We start from the raw sequence: 21,625 nt of genomic DNA, 5'->3' as shown, positions 1-21,625 counted from the left end.
AATTTCCAGACAAGATGGGGTACATTCAAGGTGGTATGGCTACTGAAGTTTCCACTAATGTTTCTTTTATTACCAAATATTTTTTATTTTGGTGAGAAACATATGTAAAGATACAATCTTCTGAGACCAAGTTACCTACGCACTTATGTGCTGCTGTTTTCCTATCAGGATGGTGAAGGTTCTTAGTTAGCAGAAGGAGTGAGCATTATGGTTTCCTCAAAAGTAGCATTTGCTTCTAGAAACAGATGAATAAAGGGACATTCTCTCAGCTTTCATGTGAACTTAAAAACTGTGAAGCAGGGTGTCGGGCGGTAGCACAGTGGGTTAAGTGCGCATGGCATAAGGATCCCAGTTAGATCCCCCGGCTCCCCACCTGCAGAGGAATCGCTTCACAGGTGGTGAAGCGGATCTGCAGGTGTCTATCTTTCTCTCCCCCACTCTGTCTTCCCCTCCTCTCTCCATTTCTCTCTGTCCTATCAAACGATGGCAACAACAACAATAATAACCACCACAACAATGATTAAAAAAAAACAAGGGCAACAAAAAAGGGGGGGATGGTCTCCAGGAGCAGTGGATTCGTGCTGCAGACACCGAGCCCCAGCAATAACCCTAGAGGCAAAAACAAACAAACAAACAAAAAACAACTGTGAACCACTGGTGAAGGTTTTCACTGAAGATCTCTACATATTTATGGCACGTGCATGTATGTGATATTTGTAAGTGTCTTGGAGAATTTTTTTTTTTTACTGTTAATTGCCAGTGGTTCTTAGTATTATTCTGTTTGGTGTTTTCTCAAGGCCTTTATATGTATGTTACTGTTCAAAGAGGAGATAGCTACACATACACTACTTTAAATCAGAACATTCTTGCTATTTACATTTTGTAAAACAACTAGTGAAATTTGCAAACTACAGACAATTAACTCTAAAAATATTCCAGGTAAAAAGTTTCTAAGCAGACCTGTGGAGACTTAGCAATATAAATGAGGCTATGGTTTAAACTATTATTTTGTAGACAAGAGACTTATTCCCCAAATATATATTCAATCCAAGTAACTAATTTATCTAGTTTCCTGGAACTATTTTTACTCTTGCTTTTTAAAGCACCTAACTGCATTAAAATGATATTAATTTATAAGATGAGGTCCAATGTCAATAGTTGATAAGCATTTTAGGTTCTCATTAATTAAGACTCCCAAGTACAATGGTTCATTATTGGGTTTTTGTTTTTTTTTTTTTGCCTCCAGGGTTATCGCTGTGGCTCAGTGCCCGCACTATGAATCCACTGCTCACAGAGGCCATTTTTCCCATTTTGTTGCCCTTGTTATTGCTACTGTTGTCATAGCCGTTGTTGTTTGATAGGACAGAGAGAAATCGAGAGAGATGGGGAGACAGAGAGGGGCAGAGAAAGATAGACACCTGCAGACCTGATCCATTGCTTGCAAAGTGACTTCCAGCAGGTGGGGAGCTGGGGGCTCAAACCAGAATCCTTAAGCTGGCCCTTGTGCTTTGTGCCATGTGCACTTAACCCGCTGCGCTACCACCCAGCCCCGCAATGGTTCATTTTTCACAACCATTTACAGCTTGTCAGCACAGTATTCACCATAAAATAGTATAGCCCACTATTATTTATGGTTTTTATAGCTAGCTTTGTAGATTTACACAAGAGATTCTACAAACTAGCCTGTAACATGTCATTTTTCCCCCTTATATTTATGTTTTGTATGTTACTTAGCAGCTTACCCTCAGCACTTATAAAAGTTTGAGAACCTGGTGACGGGAAATGTGTGGAGTTGTACCCCTCTTATCCTATGGTTTTGTTAATGTCTCCTTTTTTACATAAATGAAAATAAATAATTTTAAAATTGGGAAAAGAAAGTTTGAGAAACACTGCTGTAATTCACTAAGGAGAGTATAAGTGGACTAACAAGTTAACCTGGAGAAACAGACTTTATTTTACAATGCCACTCTAAGGTCAAGAACCAATATCAAGTTTCAAAAGTCCATTAGCATTTATTCTATCTGAAACAATCAATCTGATAAATAGTTCCACAATTCTAGTAACACAATTTCCTATTTGGATTACCACACAGACCTGCAGAGAACCATACACAAAAGCGTGGCTTCCTTACAGGCTCCCCTAGATAAACTAACAAAAGACACACATTCGAACTGCAGAGCCGATCTCAACATCAAGTAAGAAAACTAGAATCAGATGTCAACCATTCCGTTCACTCTCACAGTAGTTTCACTTTTCTGCCACTAATAAAATTCTAAGAGTGAATCCTGAAACTCAATGATCATTCTCTTAGATAGTGAGAAGAATCATCTAAGTGCATTGCTCTAGGCATGTTCTAAAGTTGTCTTGAATACTATTACCAAAGAGCCAGAGTCAGTTCTGATGCAATCTATTTCCCCTGTCAAGGATCTGAAATGAAATATTCTGTTGCTGAGGCAGCAACCAAATCTTTCAGCTGAAGGGTGAAAAACTGCCAACAGCAATTTGCTGTCAACATTTACATTCCCAGCTGGTAGAGAGACATTTAGAAGCCAAATTCAACTCCTCTGAAAGAGATACTTTAAAACAGTATCTGATATTTATTTGCTAGTCCTGAACAATATACATGGTTATGAGTAACTTCAACACATTGTTAACATATTTGTTTATAGCTACCTGAATAATTAAGTCTATGTAGCACATTCAAGACAGGTTTTAGTTGGTGTATTTTCAGTATGCTCTTTCAGGAAGATAATGCAGAAAGCACTTTGCTAAAGTTTCAATAAAATTTCACTGAGATGAGGAACATATTAAACTTGAATTAAAACAACCAAATGAAGTTAGATATAAGTGCAAATAATATAGTACTCAAATCAGGAAGGAATATTTGCAAGCTACTATAAAAACCAAATAAATTTGTTTTTAAATACAGGACAGATCGGAAAATTTAAAACTCTTAAAGCATCCAAATACACTTTCTGTTCATATCCTCTTGGGAGCCTTCACTCCGAAGATTACTGACACCTATAAAAGTCACCTACTAGTGATATTTGAGATTCCAGCTTGAAAACACTCAAAATCTACAAGTTTTCTATCCCTTAAACTTTTTTTTTGGGTAGATTGGGTAGATAGCTTTCACTATTGGATATCTAGCTTCAGAAAGCAGAGGTTAAAGGAAAAAACACAGGTAACTGAAAGTCACATACCTTGTACTGTGAGGAAAACAGAAGCAGATGAGGAACCTCCCTTGTTGGATACCACACACTGGTACTCTCCAGCATCACTGAGTTTCACACTCCTGAGCTCCAACGACAGGTTAGCCAAGACCCTCAGCCCAGCTGGATCTGTCAGTCTTATGTCTCTGTCACCTCTTATCCAAGTCAGATTATAATCCACTGCACCAAGGACAAAACATGACAACACTGCTCTTGCTCCAGGACTAACTGTGACATTGTCAGGCACTTGGAGGGCTGGTGGGGGCTCTGTGAAAATGAAAAGAAACCTCAAATACATTTTGTTCACTTATGGATGTGGCTTTAAATTGTTGAAATAGAAACTCATATAATACAGTTATCCCACTTTTTATGAAAACCAAAGCCACTAATTTGAAAAATATATACACACCTTTATGTTAGCTGCCGTACTGCTTACAAGAGTTGGAAAGAACCTAAATGTACAATTGACAGACAACTGGACAGATATGTGGTTTATAGGGGGCTGGGTGGTGGTGCTCTGGGTTAAACACACATAGCATAAAGTGCAAGGTCCCGTGCAAGATCCCGGTTTGAGTCCCCACGCCAGATCCTCAGCTGCGGGGTGGGGGTGGGGGTGCTTCATAAGTGGTGAAGCAAGTTTGCAGGTCTTCCCCTCCCCTTTCAATTTGTCTCTATCCTATCCAATAAAATGGGGGTGGAGTGGAGGGAGTGACCAACAGGAACAGTGGATTCATAGTGCTAGCACTGAGCCCCAGTGGTAACCCTGGAGGCAAAAAAAAAAAAAGTGTCTTATAGATGGAGTGGAATTCAGCTAATTAAAAACACAGCTATTCAAAAGAGAATGGGCTAGGACATATCAGTGCTCAACCAGTCAATGCCTATGTTCAGCGGGGAAGCAATTACAGAAGTCAGGCCTTCCACCCTCTGCATCTCACAATGACCTTGGGTCCATACTCCCAGAGAGAAAAAGAATAGGAAAGCTATCAAGGGGAGGGGATGGGACACGGAGTTCTGGTGGTGGGAACTGTGTGGAGTTGTACCCCTCTTATCCTATGGTTTTGTCAGTGTTTCCTTTTTATAAATAAAAAAATAAAAAATAAATAAAAAACATTTAAAGCCAAACAACAAAAAAATAAAATAAATAAATTAACAGTGAGTAACTGGGAAAATAGCTCAACTGTAGGACTTGCATGTTAGAGCCCCCCAGTTCAATCCCCAGAGTCCTCTTTACTGGAATGGTCCTCTGTCTCCTCTCTAATGTGAAACTATTATGTAAAATGAAACAAACATCTTGAAAAAATAAAGAAATCTTGCCATTTGCAACAACACTAAAGATGCTAAAGACTATTATAGTTACTCAGACAAATAAAGGTCATATAATGCACAGCTGAAACATATAATGTTATAATGAAATGCTCTTTCAACTAAAAAAATTTTAAGGAAGGTGTCCAACAACAGATGTCCAACAACAGATGAGTGGTTGAGTAAGTTGTGGTATATCCACACAATGGAATACTACTCAGCTATCAAAAATGGTGAATTCACTTTCTTCACTTCATCTTGGATGGAGCATGAAGAAATCATGTTAGGATAAGTCAGAAGAAGAAGGATGAGTATGGAGAGGGAAGCATCACAGCACAGAGCCTTCAGCATCTCCCAGGTGGTGCTGGGGCTCACTTGGGCCCATTATGTGCCAAGGCACAAGGTTGTCCTGTTGGTGATCATTTCTCCTTTGGTTAATTCTGCTTCTGTTTCTGTCTGTGCCATCATGCCAGGTTCCCCTGCATTGCTTAATGCTGTGGTCTATTTACATAATCATTGTTTTATCTGAGATCTGCCCTGCCTGCAGGGCATTGGTTTAATCCCCACTGGTTAGATCCCCACTGGTTTAATCCCCACTGGTTCGTGCTCTTTTTCCACTCTGCCCCTCTCCTAATCACTTCCTTTTTTCCACCCTACCACTTCCGTCTCAGAAAATATTTAAAAGCAGAACAATAAATGCAGCAGGGTATTGATTGTGTGTTCCTGAAAAACAAAAAACAAACAAAAAAAAAAACCTCCCTACTGCTTCTCTACCCCCCACTTGCTCTCTCCAAATATCTTAAGTTTGCTGTCTGCTTTCAGTTGTGTTTTGTAAGAGAGTAATTTGAATGACAGAATTTTTGTATGACCCACTTTGCTCTTAGTATTCTGAAATTTAATTGACTTTACAAAAAAAAAATTGCTAAAAAAAAAAAAAAAAGAAGGATGAGTATGGGATGATCTCACTCATAGACTGAAGTTGAAAAATAAGAACAGAAGGGAAAACACAAAGCATATCTTGGACTAGGTCTGATGTATTGCACCAAAGTAAAAGACTCTGGGGTGGGGGTGGGGTAGGGGTTTCGGTCCTGGAACATGATGGCAGAGGAGGACCTAGAGGGGGTTAAATTGTTATGGGGAAAACTGAGGAATGTTACACATGTACAAACTACTGTATCTTAACTGTTGACTACAAACCATTAATCCCCCAATAAAGAAAATAAAAGCAATTTTTAAGTAAAAACAGATTTAATGACTAAGAATTGGATATCTAATAGGAAAGATGCAGTACAACCAAAATCATGCATTACTATTTATATCTCTAAATGCACCCTAAACTTATCATCTAGGCCAGGCAGTGGCACACTTGGTTAAGTGTACACATTATAGTGCACAAGGATCCAGGTTCAAGCCCCTGCAGGGGGAAAGCTTCACGAATGGTGAAGCAGGGCTACAGGTGTCTCTCTGTCTCTCTCCCTCTCTATCTTCCCCTTTCAATTTCTCTCTGTCTCTACACAATAATAAATGAATAAATAAATAAATAAATAAAATAAAGATACTTAAAAGGAGTGTGTATACTTTAATGATGGTCTTTTTGTTACTACCAGGACACCCCATCATCCGGGGCTCTAGTCAGGGAATCTTTGAAATCCCACATAGATATGATGGGCCTAGACCTCTAATAGATCCGTCTCTCCACCATCATTGGTCACTTCCATCAGGAACATCATCATAAGCCCTCTTCTGGGCCTCTCCAGGACCTTGCCTTCACAGTAGAGCAGCAATGGCAGGGACTGTCCCACTCTCCAAAGGGAGGCTGGGTCAACCCATTCTGCTACTAGAGAAAGACTGGTGCTGATGAGTGCAGCCTAAAATGTCCTCAGCTGCGACCATGGGTTATGAGCTCGGACTGACAGGGACTCAGAGCTCACACAGACTCCTGTGTAAATATAAATATATATGGGACCTAGGTCAGATCAACGGAGTTAACAGTATATATACTTTGCTGCTCATATTTGGGAGCTACTCTCTGCTCTGAAATCATCTTCCCAGACAATACTTTTCCGTTTTTAAAATTTATTTTATTTATTTATTTATATATTTATATATTTATATATTCACCGTTGTAGTTATTATTGTTGTTGTTATTGATGTCCTCATTGTTGGATAGGACAGAGAGAAATGGAGAGAGGAAGGGAAGACAGAGAGGGGGAGAGAAAGATAGACACCTGCAGATCTGCTTCACTGCTTGTGAAGCGACTCCCCTACAGGTGGGGAGCCGGGGCTTGAACAGGGACCCTTACACCAGTCCTTGAGCTTTGTGCCACTTGTGGTTAACCCACTGCGCTACCCAGACAATACTTTCTTTCCACCTGAATGTTAGCTATCAGGCTCAGGCAAAAATTACTAAAGTCATGGGCCCCTTGGAACACACCTAAAATAGACCTACTAGATTATTCACACATGAAGACCCCTAATTCCATCTGCTCTATTCCTACCTTTGGGTTCCTGCTTATTAAACACTTTGTCTTGATTTCTATCTATGGCCTTTTACCCACCAATTTGCAGACGCTACTGTATGATACCATCCTGATTTCCCTGGACAAACAACCTCATTGATATATGCCATAACCTCACCTCTCCAAAACCCTACCCCACTAGGGAAAGATAGAAGCAAGCTAGGGTATAGATTGACCTGCCAATGTCCATATCCAGTGAAGAAGCAACAATCCATATCCAATCACAGAAGTGACATTCCACCTTCTATGCTTCATACAAAACTTTGGTCCATACTTCCAGAGGGATAAAGAATAGGGAAGCTTCCAATGGAAGGGGCAACATGGGACTATGGTGGTGGGAACAATCTGAACAATCCTGTTAATCATTATCAAATCCCTAATGAAAAAGACATTTTTTAAAAAAGGTGTGTGTGTGTGTGTGTGTGTGTGTGTGGTCCTGGAGGTGGTGCAGTGTTAATAAAGCACTGGATACTCAAGCATGAGGTCCCCAATTCAATCCCTGGTAGCACATGTACCAGAATGACATCTGAATCTTTCTCTCTCTCCTGTCTTTCTCATGAATAAATAAAATCTTTAAAAAATGAGTGTGTGTCTAGATACCAAACTATGCTCATTACCAATGTATAACATAGTCCAAACAATCAAAGATGTTTAGCAAAAGGATATGGCTAGACTGATATCAGATTATAGGGTAAGGCAAAATTTAATTTGAGTTTTTAAGAAAGTTGATTTTATGGGTTCTCCTAAATTTCAAAACACGCAGCTAGTGCTTTAAAGAAAACAGCATGAAAATATAGTAGACATGGCAAATATAATACAGTATCAATATGGTTCTCAGCACAGAGAAAGAAAAATGTACCCCCAGCAGGGATGAGGAATGCTTTGATTAAAGAAGGTCAAGTGAATAGTGAGGCTAAAACTTAATGAAAGTGTACATATAAATCCATCTACACAAAGGCTTTGAGTCATGCATGCACATTTCAGATGTGATCAAAAGTCACTTACTAATTAAACACTAGACCACCATTTCTAGAGAGAACCACATATTGCTCTAGTTAGTTTGGAAATAAATCTAAATGCCCCCTTGACAGTTGACTCTGCCCAAATGCTTTAAAATGAGCTGCTGTAGCAAACTATTCTTGAGCAATAATATAGCTTTAGTTTAAAAATGAAAGGGTACCAAATATTCAAGATGATATCTTATCCTTCTTTATTTCAAACTGCACTTGCAGAGGAATATCAGAAGCCTAGAACAGAGCCTGGAGGGGCCTCGTGGTGGCATACCTGGTGAAGTGCTCATGTGACCACAGGCAAGGATCTGGGTTCCAGCTCAGTTCCCATCTACAGGTGGGAAGTATCAAAAGCTCTGAAGCAATGTTGAAGGTGTCTCTCCTTCTCTCACCCTCTCAACTTCCCCCTCCTTTATTGATTTCTGTCTGTCATAGAAGAGTCAGTTCCTAAGTTCTTCCTAGTACTTCTCTGTAATTATTTATGCAGATGTCTGAACAGGCTCACTCAAACCTCTTTCCCTGTTATCGTGCCTTTAATGAATACTGCTGGGGAAAAAAACGTAAGGACATAAGTGTTTGTTTTCCCAGAAGCTGAGGAATGTTGACACAATTCCAGTGCTTTTCATAATTATCGGAGATGAAGAAAGTAAATCGTTTATGAGGTCTGTCAACTTGCTAAACTGTTTTGGAAAGCAAAACTTTGTTTTTCTAAGAATAGGGGAATACAAATAGTTTGCTGCAAGAAGAGCAAGTGTGCATGTTACTGTTTTCAGGTTCAGCTTGACTTAACAGATAACAAACATTCTCACTGGCTTCTTTTTTTTTTAAAGCTTTCTTATTTAAAAAATTTTTTGAAATTGTCTTTATTTATTTATTTATTAGGTAGAGACAGCCAGGAATCAAGGGGAAAGGGGGTTGATAGAGAGGAATAGAGGCAAAGAGATGCTTGCAGCCCTGCTTCACCACTCGCAAAACTTTTCCCTTGCAGGTGGAGACCAGGGGCTTGAACATGGGTCCTTATGTACTGTAACATGTGCACTCAACCAGGTTGAGTCACCACCTGGCTCTCTCAATGGCTTCTAAACACTCCTACCATACTATCCAGATTTGTTTCAAGAAAATGCAGTGAGGCATCCACCTGGTGGTACATCTCATTAAGCACACACATTACAGTGCACAAGGACCCAGGTTCAAGCCCCTGGACTCCACCAGCTGAGGGAAAACTTCATGAGTTGTGAAGCAATTCTGCAGGTGTCTCTCTGTGTCTCTTCTTCTCTATCTCTCCACCACCCCTCTCAATTTCTGTCTCTATACAATAATAAATAAATAAAATATAAAAAAGAAAAATGCAGTGATACTGAACTTGGGTATAGACGTTGTTAGAAATTCAACAGTCAGCACAGCTATATACAAGATACTGGATACTGTACAGCAAACCATAACAAAAGGACTTTTCAAAGTTAACCCAATTAACAAATAATGTGATGATAACATTAACTATCGATTGTCTTTTTGAACCCTAAGACATCAGGAACCTCACATCTCCACTATAGAGCCCCTACTTCCCCCAGTCCTGGAACCCTTGGACAGGGCCCACTTTCCCATATGCGTCTCCCAATCCAAACCAAATAATATTGCTTCCGCCGATCACAACCTAACCAACGCAACGATTGCCACCTCAACATGCTTCACCTCAGACTGTGTCCAGAGACTTCACATGTGGAATGACAACCCTTCGGCTTCATTACTTGGGTGAGACCTTTCCTTTTATAGTACACTCTAATTTCATCTCAGGTAGTTCACTTTCTAACAAAGTCCCATAACCTAGATATACACCAGTTTCTGTGAGAGAGAGCTTATGTTCACACGTATCCATAAACTACTGCAAAATATATACCTGAAAGCAGAAGTACATTAGAGTTTGCAGTGAGTACCTCCCTAACACTTCCTCTCCACTATTCCAAGCTTGGGATCCATGATTGCTCAACAAATTGTTTGGCTTCGTATGTTAACTCTCTTTTCAATCACCAGGTTCCAGATGCCACCAGGATGCTGGCCAGGCTTCCCTGGATTGAAGACCCCACCAATGTGTCCTGGAGCTCAGCTTCTCCAGAGACACACCTTACTAGGGAAAGAGAGAGGCAGACTGGGAGTATGGACTGACCAGTCAACGCCCATGTTCAGCGGGGAAGCAATTACAGAAGCCAGACCTTCTACCTTCTGCAACCCTCAATGACCCTGGGTCCATGCTCCCAGAGGGATAGAGAATGGGAAAGCTATCATGGGAGGGGGTGGGTTATGGAGATTGGGTGGTGGTAATTGTGTGGAGTTGTACCCCTCCTACCTTATGCTTTTGTTCATTAATCCTTTCTTAAATAAAAAATTTAAAAAAAAAAAAGAAATACAACAGTCTCCTTTAAGTCTAAGTAGGTTTACTATTAAACATATAGCCTGAGGTAGAAATAATTCAGTGAAAGAAAAAAAGTTTTCAATACAATCTAGATCATTCATTAAGATCCTTATATACAGATAACTGATTATAGATGTTGATCTTTTTTTGTCTCCTCTGAATATCCAGAACTCAAAGTGGAAAAAAAAGTTTTCACTAATATGTATCTTCTAGGGCAATGTTTTATCTAAATGTAAAATACTTAGCATGCCTTCTGTCTTTCTTAATACCAACTAACAGATTAATGTAGGCCCAAGGTTTCTAGAATGTGATCATACTCACAGTTCAGACACTAGAATCATTCATGAAAGCTGCCTATCCATTGTGAATGTGGGAAAGAGGAAAGAAAAGTCTAATCTTGTTATTACAAGAACAGATCCTATCTTAAATTTCATTTTCCCAAAGGAAGATGTTATTCGGCCCTTTCAAGAAATACGTGTTAAGCCTTTACAACAATAATCATAACAAAGACAACAAGAGTAGCTTGTTTCTACTGTGCACTGCTATGTACCAGGCTCTCTTCTGAGTACAAGTACAGACAGACTGTCTCACATAATTCTCACAGTTTCTCCGTATGACAGAGTAACTGTTAGTATACTCATTTTGCAGTTACGGAAACCAAGACATTGAGTTCTTATGAAATTGGCCCATGGAAGGTCAGACAGCACATGTGTGATCAGCAAATCTCTTACTCCCATAGTTATACTAACACACACACAAAGCCATTCTTGATCATTACCTGAAACGTCAAAAAATGTCTCTGCCTGTCCAGTTCCTGCACTGCTAACAGCAATACACTGATAGGTACCTTCATCAGACAAAGTCACCTTCTCGATATCCCAGGTTACACTGGCAGATTCTCTGGAGGGAAAAAAGGTGTGGGGGGGGTGGAGGTAGAACCTTTAAGCTACTGGAAAAGACCAAGTAAAGCAGTGACTTTACTACTTGAAACATATGTTCCATAGAAGGGTCAAGACTATCAACTGATTAAACTGTAGAGTTCTTCATAGTTGAAAATTATACACTTTTTATGTTTCAATTAGAAAGTTAAGCTTCCTGACTCTGAACGAAAGAAGCCACACAGACATTAAGTTATGGAGCTTGTTAACTTCTTTAAAGAGGCATTTTCTGGCTGTGTCAAAATATAAGATAAAGAACGGACAGAGGAACAATCATTAAGTCCTTTCTCCTTTCCTGTTTCAAGTAATGTTCAGTGGGGTCTTTAGTCAAATCAACACAATTAAGTAATTCATAAGTTAAAGACAGAAAAAAGATTGCCTGACTAAAAAAAAAAAACAAGAAAAAAAACCCACCAGATTATTTTTAACATTATAAAATATAAGCTCCACACAGAAGTATTGAATCTGGTACAGTCTACATATACAATTTAAAAAAAAAAAAAAAAAGGAAGAAAGATACCAGCTTCATAGTCAAAATTACCATGAAAGTTAAAAAAAAATAAAACTCTGTTATGTGTCTTTTCATTACAAATTCTTCTGTTTTGTCCTCTAACTCTGTAAAAATGATCACTTGGGCTCAGTTTTGCCACTCATCTCTCATCTCCAAAGAACTTAATACAGGCCAACAAGGCACATATCACATCTCTGGGTCACAGAGCTGGGAATTCCAGAGAAAGAATTCTTGTGGCTTACCTCCCAAGAACTGTGTAGTATAAATGAGCTAATGTTTATTTCAAAAACTCAAGTGTCTTTGAAAAACTACTATTTAAGCAAAGCAGAGGGTAAGGGAAGATAGCATAATGGTTATGCAAAAAGATTCTCATTCCTGAGGCTCCAAAGTCTCAGGTCCAACCCCCACATCATTATAAGCTAGAGCTGAGCAGTGCTCTGGTAAAATAAATAAAGTAAAAACAAATAAAGAATGATTTTATTTCCTCCATCTATTACACAGGCTTCATAATTTTTATATCATGTTCAATTATGTTACCGGTTATTAAAACATGCAGCTAAGTAAATCTCCAAGATATGCAATGTCTTTAAAAAAATGTAGCAGCAAATAATGTCAAACCTTTAAAGAACAAAATTTTCAAGTTACAAAGAACATTCTTGTCACTGTTTTTGCTTAGCATGACCCTCATCAAGGGTCACTTTTCAGATACTTAACATCTTTATACGTTATTTGCTAATATTGAATTAACAGTATAAAAGTTTTGTAAAATAATTCCTTGGGTTTCCCTTAACTTGTCACTTGTCTCAGGGTAAGTAAAATATCTATTGTAGATATCTATATATGTAGATATAGATATATTTCAGAAGTGGGTGGTGGCTCTAGATAGTATTTGCAAACATTACTTCCTAAATAAATCTCTAGCACCACACATAGTAACATGATACTCTGGTTCTCTTTAATAAAGACATCAATTAATGTTTTTAAATAAAGTTTAAAATTATAATATGTGTGTGTTCCAGAAGTCATCCTCTAGTTTGGATCTACTTAACTTTTTTTTAGTAGATCATTTATATTTGTGTACAACAATTCACCTCTCTCCATGAGGGAAGCAGGTGCCCCGGATCTACCCCAATTAGCTGTTACAAGTCATGATTACACACATTTCTGTCCCCTCATCATCCCACTCAGTGCAAGCCACATCTCCCTTCCCTCCTCTGCTTCCTTTGTCCTCCTGGCTCATTGGGCTCCCCTCCTCTTTTGCCCACCAGACTGCTTCCTAGGGAGATGACTGGTTGTGTACACAACACCCTTTCTGGTTACCATGTCCAGGTCTTTATTCCTATGGCCCTGAGCCTGAATTTTAGAAATGCAACTTAGCCCAAATGGTGTGCCCCACCAATCTCCCTTACTTGTCTCAGTTAGGTTGCTTTATTTTTTGCCACAACACCAGATTCACTTACTAGAACTTTTTAAATCAAATTGAGAGACACGTTTACCCTGAAGCCCATAAAAACTTAAGTTTTAGGGTCTTACAAGGCTTGATACCAAAATTGATATCCACAATTTTGTATTCTTCATCTGAGTGAGAAAACGTCAAGCTATATAAAATTCAGATTCTAGAAAATCTGAATCAACCTTTGCATGCATTCAGGCATTTAAAAAATTCTCATATCATAGTTATCAACCGAGTTCTGTCTTCTTCCATTACAACATGGACTTTGGGTGATCATAGACTTATTTTTATTCCTATTCATTTGGACCTAGATGTTTAATATCAATTATTACTCATAGAAATATTTACACACTTCAAATACTGGTTGACTCCAAGTGTAACTCCATTTCTGACAAAGCTCACAGTAAAGGGCAAAAGACTCTCAATAGAGCAGGAAATTTGACCCAGCTGCAGGTAGTATCCTGGGGTTTTCTTAGGCATTGTAACTTTGGGAGCATCTAGAAAAAAAAAAATAGTAACATGGGCAAAAAGGTCACAATGATATTGACTACTTTCTGTTAATCTATTTAAAAAACTTCATACTTACAAATTACTCCAGTAAATCCTCTGCATTCCAAAGAATCTCAACGACTAAAAATCACTTTAATTGTCATTCTTTGTCCAGCTTATTAATTTCCAGAGACTTCCAATGACCTTTTTCTAAGGTACTCAGTAAATCTGAGACTTTACTAATTTTCAAACACAGTATTTTTACACATATTTTTGATAGTGAAAAAGCTTTTGAGGAAATTACAACATAGCATTGTTGAACACATTTTAAATTGTAGAGCACATTTTAATTGAACTATAAGTAACGGAAAAATAAGCCACATATCATAGAATCAGATTCACACATAACTGCTTTTTAAAAAAGAATGAGAAATTTGATTTTCAAGAATCTAATAAAATTTGTGGTAATAAATTTAGGAGTTACGATAACTAATTCTGAAAATTGCATTTGAGGAAAGACCACTGTCGGTTCTATTCACCTTACTCTCCAACTACAGAACAGATAGCTATGAAGTTGGTCCTGTATTTCTCAAGCCACATGCTCTCGTACAAATAACAATATACTATCTCTACATTCCGTAGCTCAGTATTCGAAACAATTCTTTTATGTTATTCTCCAATCCATGGCTCAAGCTACAGTTTTAAAACTTTGTTGAGTCACTAGCCTTAGGAAACTGAAATGCTACCTTCTGCACCTCTAGTCCACAGTGTGTGATCTCATATCTCTTTGTACAAGTAACTAGCTTTCTATTCAACAACTAGTCAACTAAGCAAATAAAAGCAGATATATCACTAATACACTATAATAAACCACTAATCCAAAACAGAAGATGTATGATAATCATGTAGAAACATTAACCAACTGAGGTAACTTAAACACTAAACATGGGTGACCAAGATTCCTTCCAGGAGTAAAGGCACCAGAATATCCCAGTCTGAGTTCTTATATTAATTGAAATCATCAATAAATTCAGGTCTTCGATCGGAAGGACTTAATACAAAACTTTGGATGTGCTGTTTTACGGTTTGGAAAGGTGTCACTAACAAGTAAATACTCAAGTTAATGATCCAGTAATAAAAGAAGGATGTTACCTTTGACTTTATAGTTCATTTCTACATCTCCTTAAGTTATAAGTCAGATCTCACCTGGGATGATACTAGAGAAGGAAACACTTGAGACTCTTTGGAAGAGATAATCGTCCTTGTCATAGCCTGTTACTCTGAGAAAGAAAGCTTCCTTTGGTGGTATGAAATCAGAGATATTCCATATGCCATAAGGCTTTCTATCTGGATAATATTTGACAGGTATAACCTTCAGAGTACTGCCTGAGACACTCAGAAGTTCAAGACGATCTACTCGAGCTGGGATGGAAATTCCAGAAGTATTCAGCAGCACATAGTTAGGTATTCCTAAAAGAGAAAGACTTCATCACCATGAACAAATCAAGTCATGCAGCAAATAAGTATTCACATTATAACAACAGAGAAGTAACACAAATATGAGCAATACCAACTGTTCCTCTGCAACTACTCGCTCAGTTGTAGAATCTTAGCTGTAATAAAATAGTTTAAGGGTGGTCTGGGAGGTGGCTCAGTAGATAAAGCATTGGACTCTCAAGTATGAGGTCCAGAGTCTAATCCTTGGCTGCACATGTCTGGCTCTCTGGCTCTCTCTCTCTCTCTCTCTCTCTCTGCTTCTGTCTGTCTGTCTGTCTGTTTCTCTTTCCTCTCTCCACCTATCTTCTTCATGAATAAATAAAATCTTAAAAATAAATAATAAAATAGTTTAAGGACAGAAAAAAAAACCTAGAGAAATTCTAAGCAATAATATTATAGTGTTTATATGTACAAAAATTAGAATAGTGAACATTGAGTAAAACCATGTTTAATTACATCAATGTCATAACTGTTTTAACAACAACAACAAAAAAAAAATAATAAACCAAAACTTTATTTGAGAGTTAGAAAGAGAGGGAGTGAAGATACCATACCTGCTACTGTGTGTACCTCACTACTCCTAAAGCGCTGAGCGTGGGCCCCAACACCATATGGGAACACCGCAACACCAGGGGAAGTTCCATGCAGTGTGGAGTGGTGCTGTGGCCTGCCACTCCCCCCCCCCCCCGCACCCTGTCTGTCTCTGTCTCTCTCTCTAGCTATCTGAAATAAAAGGAATGAAAAAACAGCTTGGAAGTGCAGACATGAGGTCACAGAATGGAGTTTACCTGGGGGCCAGTTAATAGTAGAGTTGGTAGAGCATGCATGCTCCCATGTGCACACAACTAGATTCAAGCAAGCCCTAGCTCCCCACCTGTAGAGTTTAAGCTTGACTAGCAGTGAAGCAGTGCTATGGGCGTATCTCTTTCTCCTTTCTCTCTACCCACCCTCCTGCTTAACTTCTCTCTGTCATTATCAGGAAACAAAAGAAAGAAAGAAAGAGAGAAAGAGAGAGAGAGAGAGAGAAAGGGAGAAAAGAAAATAAAAAGGTCATCACAAGTAGTAAATTCTTTGTGCAGGCACCAAGCCAAAGTGATAACACTAGTGGCCATTAAAAACAAAAGAGAGGGGGAGTGGAGAGAGAGAGAACTGATTTTTCCTTTAAACTAAAAAACTTTAATTTCAGACATGGATAAAGTGAAAGGGAGAATAAGCTTTGAAAAGCAGGAATCATTTCACTTTTGAATGTATGATATATAGTTTGAATTTTCAGCTATACACATATACAACAAGATCTACAAAGCAACTTATAAATATTAGTAAGAAAAAGTCTCAAAATCTAGGTGATTCATTTTATATGTTTAGTAAGTTCAGGAAATAACTGGAATGCAATAGTCCTGGATCCTTCCTTCTATGATCCTAATTCAGGATGTAAAGAAGAAGAGGTTTTAGGAATCTTAATTCTGGATAAACGTGTGGAGTAATTTTAGTCACCCTGGCTTTGGGACTATAATTTGAGAAACAGTATCTAGGTCAACAGTGAAGCCAAGTTCGTGGCCCCCAACTGTTTCATGAGCTGTAAAGTGTTGCTACAGGTATCTGCCTCTGCTCTCCTCCCCTCCCCCTTCTCTCTTCTCTTTTCTTCCCTATCAATTTCTGTCTTTATCCAATAAAAAAAAAAATTTTTACAAAAGTGTGCAGTCATGTTTAAAGTAAAGATGCTGCCTTCCTGAACTGTACTGAATACTCCAAAAGTCTAAAATCAGAGAGTCTGAGACATAGTCTTTACTCGGATAATTTCTAAGCCAGTTTCAGTATATGGACATACAAACCTTGTACTGGTCTGCTGGCTGTTTTCTTGAAGTCCAGTGTGGGTTTCTGGGAAAAGCCAGCTCGGAAATCAATGGTACTGAGGCCAGTGATGCGAACAGAGTGTCTTCCATTGCTGGAAATCTGAAACAAGTGGGTGACAAAGCCCATTAGCAGCTAACCCAGAACCTTTATCACACTAAACACCAACCAGGATTGGAAACTACAGAGTTTTTCATTAGGAGTGAGGTCCAATCACAGAGTTTCTGACCAGAGTCTTCTCAATTTCATTATGATTCTCTATCTTAACAGCACACTTGATAACTTATATCTCAGGGGACTATTCTAAACTAGGATTCAAGGGGGTGAGCATTGGTGTACCTGGTAAGACAGATACATTTTTTAAATCAGGGTTTAGTCGTGGCCTCCATGCCCAAGGGTAGATTTAACAACAAACTAAAATACCTTTTACACCTTAAAATATAATACAAGAACCAGTAAGATAGCTCCTGGGCAGAGCACTTACTGCGCCTTGTGCACAGCCCAGATTCAAGCCCCAGAACCACATGGGAGGTGTAATGGCATTAGGTGAAGCTCCAGTGAAATAATGCCTCTCTTGTATTTTCATCTATTCTCTTCTCAGTCGACCTACCTACCTATCTGTCTCTATCTCTGTCTATCTCTATATCTTTATCTATCCCCCTCCCTCCTTCTCTCCTCCTTCCCCTCCTTCTCTGCGTACCTATCTGAAAAAAAAAAATAAAAACCAGCCTAGAGTAATAAAACTGCACATTACAAGACCTCAGCTATGCAAAAAAGAAGAGGAGGAGGAGGAAAGATGTCTGTTTAAACAGTAATAATAAGAGTATAGTAAAAACAATATTACAAGGCATGGAAATAAGGGTATAAGTTTGATATTTTCTGGGCATTAATAAATTATGAAGTGTTTTGAGTTAAATAACAAAATGCTTCAATTTCATGTTTCAGTATTATGTTGCAAATAGTAGGAGTGTTTTCATAGAATTTAAAAGTGTTTAAAAATAGAAGGTACTTTCAAGTTAGTCAGCTTTGATACACAACTATATCCAACTCTGTATTCATCTCTGCTTCTCTGGGCTCTCTATGGCTGCCAGGTTAGTGGCAATAAGGGATGTCACAAATAAACGAAAATTATGAGTCAGGAATAGAATAAAAAGCAAGTATTTGAGCTAATTTAATTTAAATGACCTCTGATATTCGTGTCTGCAGTTAGCAATGCTTCGCCATTCTTTTAAAAATTGTAGTTTTAATTTTAAAAAATTGGACATTTTAGAAACATGCAGCATTATATTAAATTCCTTCATGAAAAAGTGCCAGTGGCTTGTTATTTTAATCAGTTTACTTACAATAAGCTATTATTTTAGTCTTATCTTTAGATAATCCCCTTTGTTCAAATATAAGTGGAAAAGAACATAAATATTTTATGTCTAATGATAAAACAAATGGATAAACAGAACGAGGTAAAGAAGTGTTAACAGGTACAGAATGTTTGGTATTCAACAGACCAAGTCTTGTACATAAACTATCACTTTTAAACCTCACCACTGAAGTCAAAAAGGGTAGATAACCTGCTTCAGGTCACAGCTAGTGCAGGTGGCAGGGCTGGGGCATGAACTTAACACAGTGCAGAGACCCACAGGGGGGGCCCATGCATCTCTTGAGATGGCTTAAAGCCATACATCAGACCAAAGGCTCAAACTAAAATATATAAAGAGCTGATCAAACTCAGCAATAATAATAATAAAAATGACCCCATCGAAAAGTGAGCGGAGGCTATGAACAGAACATTCACCAAAGGAAAGATCCAAAAGGCCAACAGACATATGAGAAAATGTTCCAAGTCAGTGATTTCTAGAGAAATTAAAATAAAGATAACAATGAGACACTACTTCATTGCTGTGAGAACATCACAATCAGAAAGGATAGTAATAACAAATGATGGAGAGGTTGGAGGGATAAAGGAACCCTCCTGAACTGCTGGGGTAGGGGGAGATATAAATTGATTTAACTCTTGTGGAGAGCAGTCTAACAAACTCTCAGAAGACTAGAAATGGACCTATCCTATGGCAATTTCTCTTCTGGGGCTATTTTCTTTCTTTTTTTTTTTAATTTTTTATTTAAGAAAGGATTAATGAACAAAAACATAAGGTAGGAGGGGGTACAACTCCACACAATTCCCACCACCCAATCCCCATAACCCACCCCCTCCCATGATAGCTTTCCCATTCTCTAGCCCTCTGGGAGCATGGACCCAGGGTCATTGAGGGTTGCAGAAGGTAGAAGGTCTGGCTTCTGTAATTGCTTCCCCGCTGAACATGGGCGTTGACTGGTCGGTCCATACTCCCAGTCTGCCTCTCTCTTTCCCTAGTAAGGTGTGTCTCTGGGGAAGCTGAGCTCCAGGACACATTGATGGGGTCTTCAATCCAGGGAAGCCTGGCCAGCATCCTGGTGGCATCTGGAACTGCAAACTCTAGTGTACTTCTGCTTTCTAAGGAACCAAACACATCCATCCAAAGAGATCTGTGTATACTTATGTTCACAGCAGCAGTGTAACTTGTAGTTATACAAACTTGGAAGCAACCTAGGATTCCAACAACTAATAAGTGGCTGAGAACGTCGTGGTATAGAATACTACTCAGCTATTTAAAATATGGAACGATCTCACTCATGGACAGAAGTCGAGAAATAAAGAACAGAAGAGGAAACACAAAGTAGAACTTGAACTGGCTTTGGTATATCGCACCAAAGTAAAGGACCTGAGGGCAAGGAAGGGGGTTTTCAGGTCCTGGTGCCTGAAAGAGGACATAGGTTGAGGGTGAGTGTTTTCCAGAACACTGAGAAATGTTATACATGTACCAACAACTGTGTCTACTGTAAACCATTAATACTCTCCCATAAAAAATAAAATAAATAGAACCTGTAGTGCTGGTCTCAGGGTTGAGAATAATATGTGAACTGCTCTATACTAGTGTTCTAGAACTCGTAACATTGTCCAGAGTAGAGATATAGCAGAGAAAAGGAAGAACGAGAACCAGAAAATAGCATAAAAGTACAAGAGGCTTCAAGACACCTTCCTCAGTCTAGAGGCAAATCTACAAAGCTCTCAGAAATGCTTGCTGTTAGCAGATTTCCTGTGAAATGATTCAGACGTGAGCTTTGCTCCTTCATCAAAGTGCAAGAAGTTCTACCCACAAACAAATGATCTAAAGGTGAAGAAAGCATGAGAAATTCAGCTTTCAGTTGACTCCAGAAATATTAGAGAACGTTCTGGGTTCTCATATGTTACAGACATGATATTGAAACAGAATTTACGTAAACAACTTTTTTTTTAAAATTTGGTACTCTATTTATTTATTCATTGAATAGAGACAGCGAAATTGAGAGGGAAGGTGGTGACAGAGTGGGAGAGAGACCACCAGCAGCCCTGCTTCACCACTTGCAAAGCTTTCCCCCTGCAGGTGGGGACTGGGGATCTGAACCCAGGTCCTTGTGCACTGTAAAATGTGCGCTTAACCAGGTATGCCACCACCTGGCCCCCATAAGTAACTCTCCGTAAGCCATTTTGTGTCAGCCCAGTACAACAGGAAGCCATGAACAGTACTGGCCAATAGGTTCCAAAGGGTACAAAAATCTCTATGTTGGTCACACACAGAGATTTCTGCTTAATCCCAGAAGTGACACAATCTCCTTCATCTTTGTTCAATGCACACTCTAGATTTTCTCCCACTAAAGTCAATGAAGAAGAGGCTGTATGTTCTAAATAACAGGGGAAGAGCTTCTTGATCAGTGAAGATCTCTCTTTCCTATCTCCCCCTTGCACCTCAATTTCTGTCTTTATCCAAAGTATATAAATAAAAATTAAAAATTAAATTAACCTTCTCCTCCCCAGCATATCTCCTTCTACCAATAAGATCCCGAAATCTATCAGTCCTGCATAGACCACCCCTAACCCTGTGACTTCTGTAATTAAGGCGAGAGAGATCTAGAAGTGGTATAATGGCTCCAAGCACAATAGGAAATTTTGAGACTCTAACAAGGGCTAGATGTACTGGAGATTCTGAGTGCTGTAGTTCAATCAGCCTATTTATTTATGCAATTCTTCAAGGTTCACAATGAGCTCCGGTAATGCTCAGCATCATGCTGGTCAAACTGAGGAAGAGGCAGAGCCAGGAACACACAGGCTGCTTGCTGCCCTGTTAGCAGAGTCAAGGTTAGGAGGCCAAACCAGATATCAACTGGCATTCTAAAACTATAAATAGGTAGTCTTGATCCCCACAGCAGAAAGAGCATAGAAGAAGCAGAGCAGACCAGAGTTCAGGGTTCTGGACGGAAAGGAGACAACAATGAATGAAGAGCAGGACTGGTTCCCTTTTATTTCTAAGTATGGTGAAGCAAACACCATTAAAAGCTTCTAGGAAGATTTGTCTTGATAACTT

At 38.8% G+C, this 21,625-nt stretch overlaps 1 protein-coding gene across 2 annotated transcripts in view; it reads right to left on the bottom strand.

The window, feature by feature from the left end:
* HMCN1 (hemicentin 1) overlaps positions 1–21,625 on the bottom strand; it is a 453,341-nt gene that overhangs the window by 260,626 nt on the left and 171,090 nt on the right. For both annotated transcript variants that reach the window (XM_060197833.1, XM_060197834.1), the window contains exons 7-11: positions 17,174–17,294; positions 15,051–15,314; positions 13,708–13,852; positions 11,232–11,353; positions 3,204–3,479 (exon numbers count right to left, since the gene is read on the bottom strand). In XM_060197833.1, coding sequence (XP_060053816.1) covers positions 3,204–3,479; positions 11,232–11,353; positions 13,708–13,852; positions 15,051–15,314; positions 17,174–17,294 — 928 coding nt within the window. The remainder of the gene's footprint in view (positions 1–3,203; positions 3,480–11,231; positions 11,354–13,707; positions 13,853–15,050; positions 15,315–17,173; positions 17,295–21,625) is intronic.

Source organism: Erinaceus europaeus, chromosome 9, assembly GCF_950295315.1.
Source record: "Erinaceus europaeus chromosome 9, mEriEur2.1, whole genome shotgun sequence".
NCBI lineage: Eukaryota > Metazoa > Chordata > Mammalia > Eulipotyphla > Erinaceidae > Erinaceus > Erinaceus europaeus.
The sequence above is the reverse complement of the archived record's forward strand: the minus strand, read 5'-3'. Positions and strand labels throughout refer to the sequence as shown.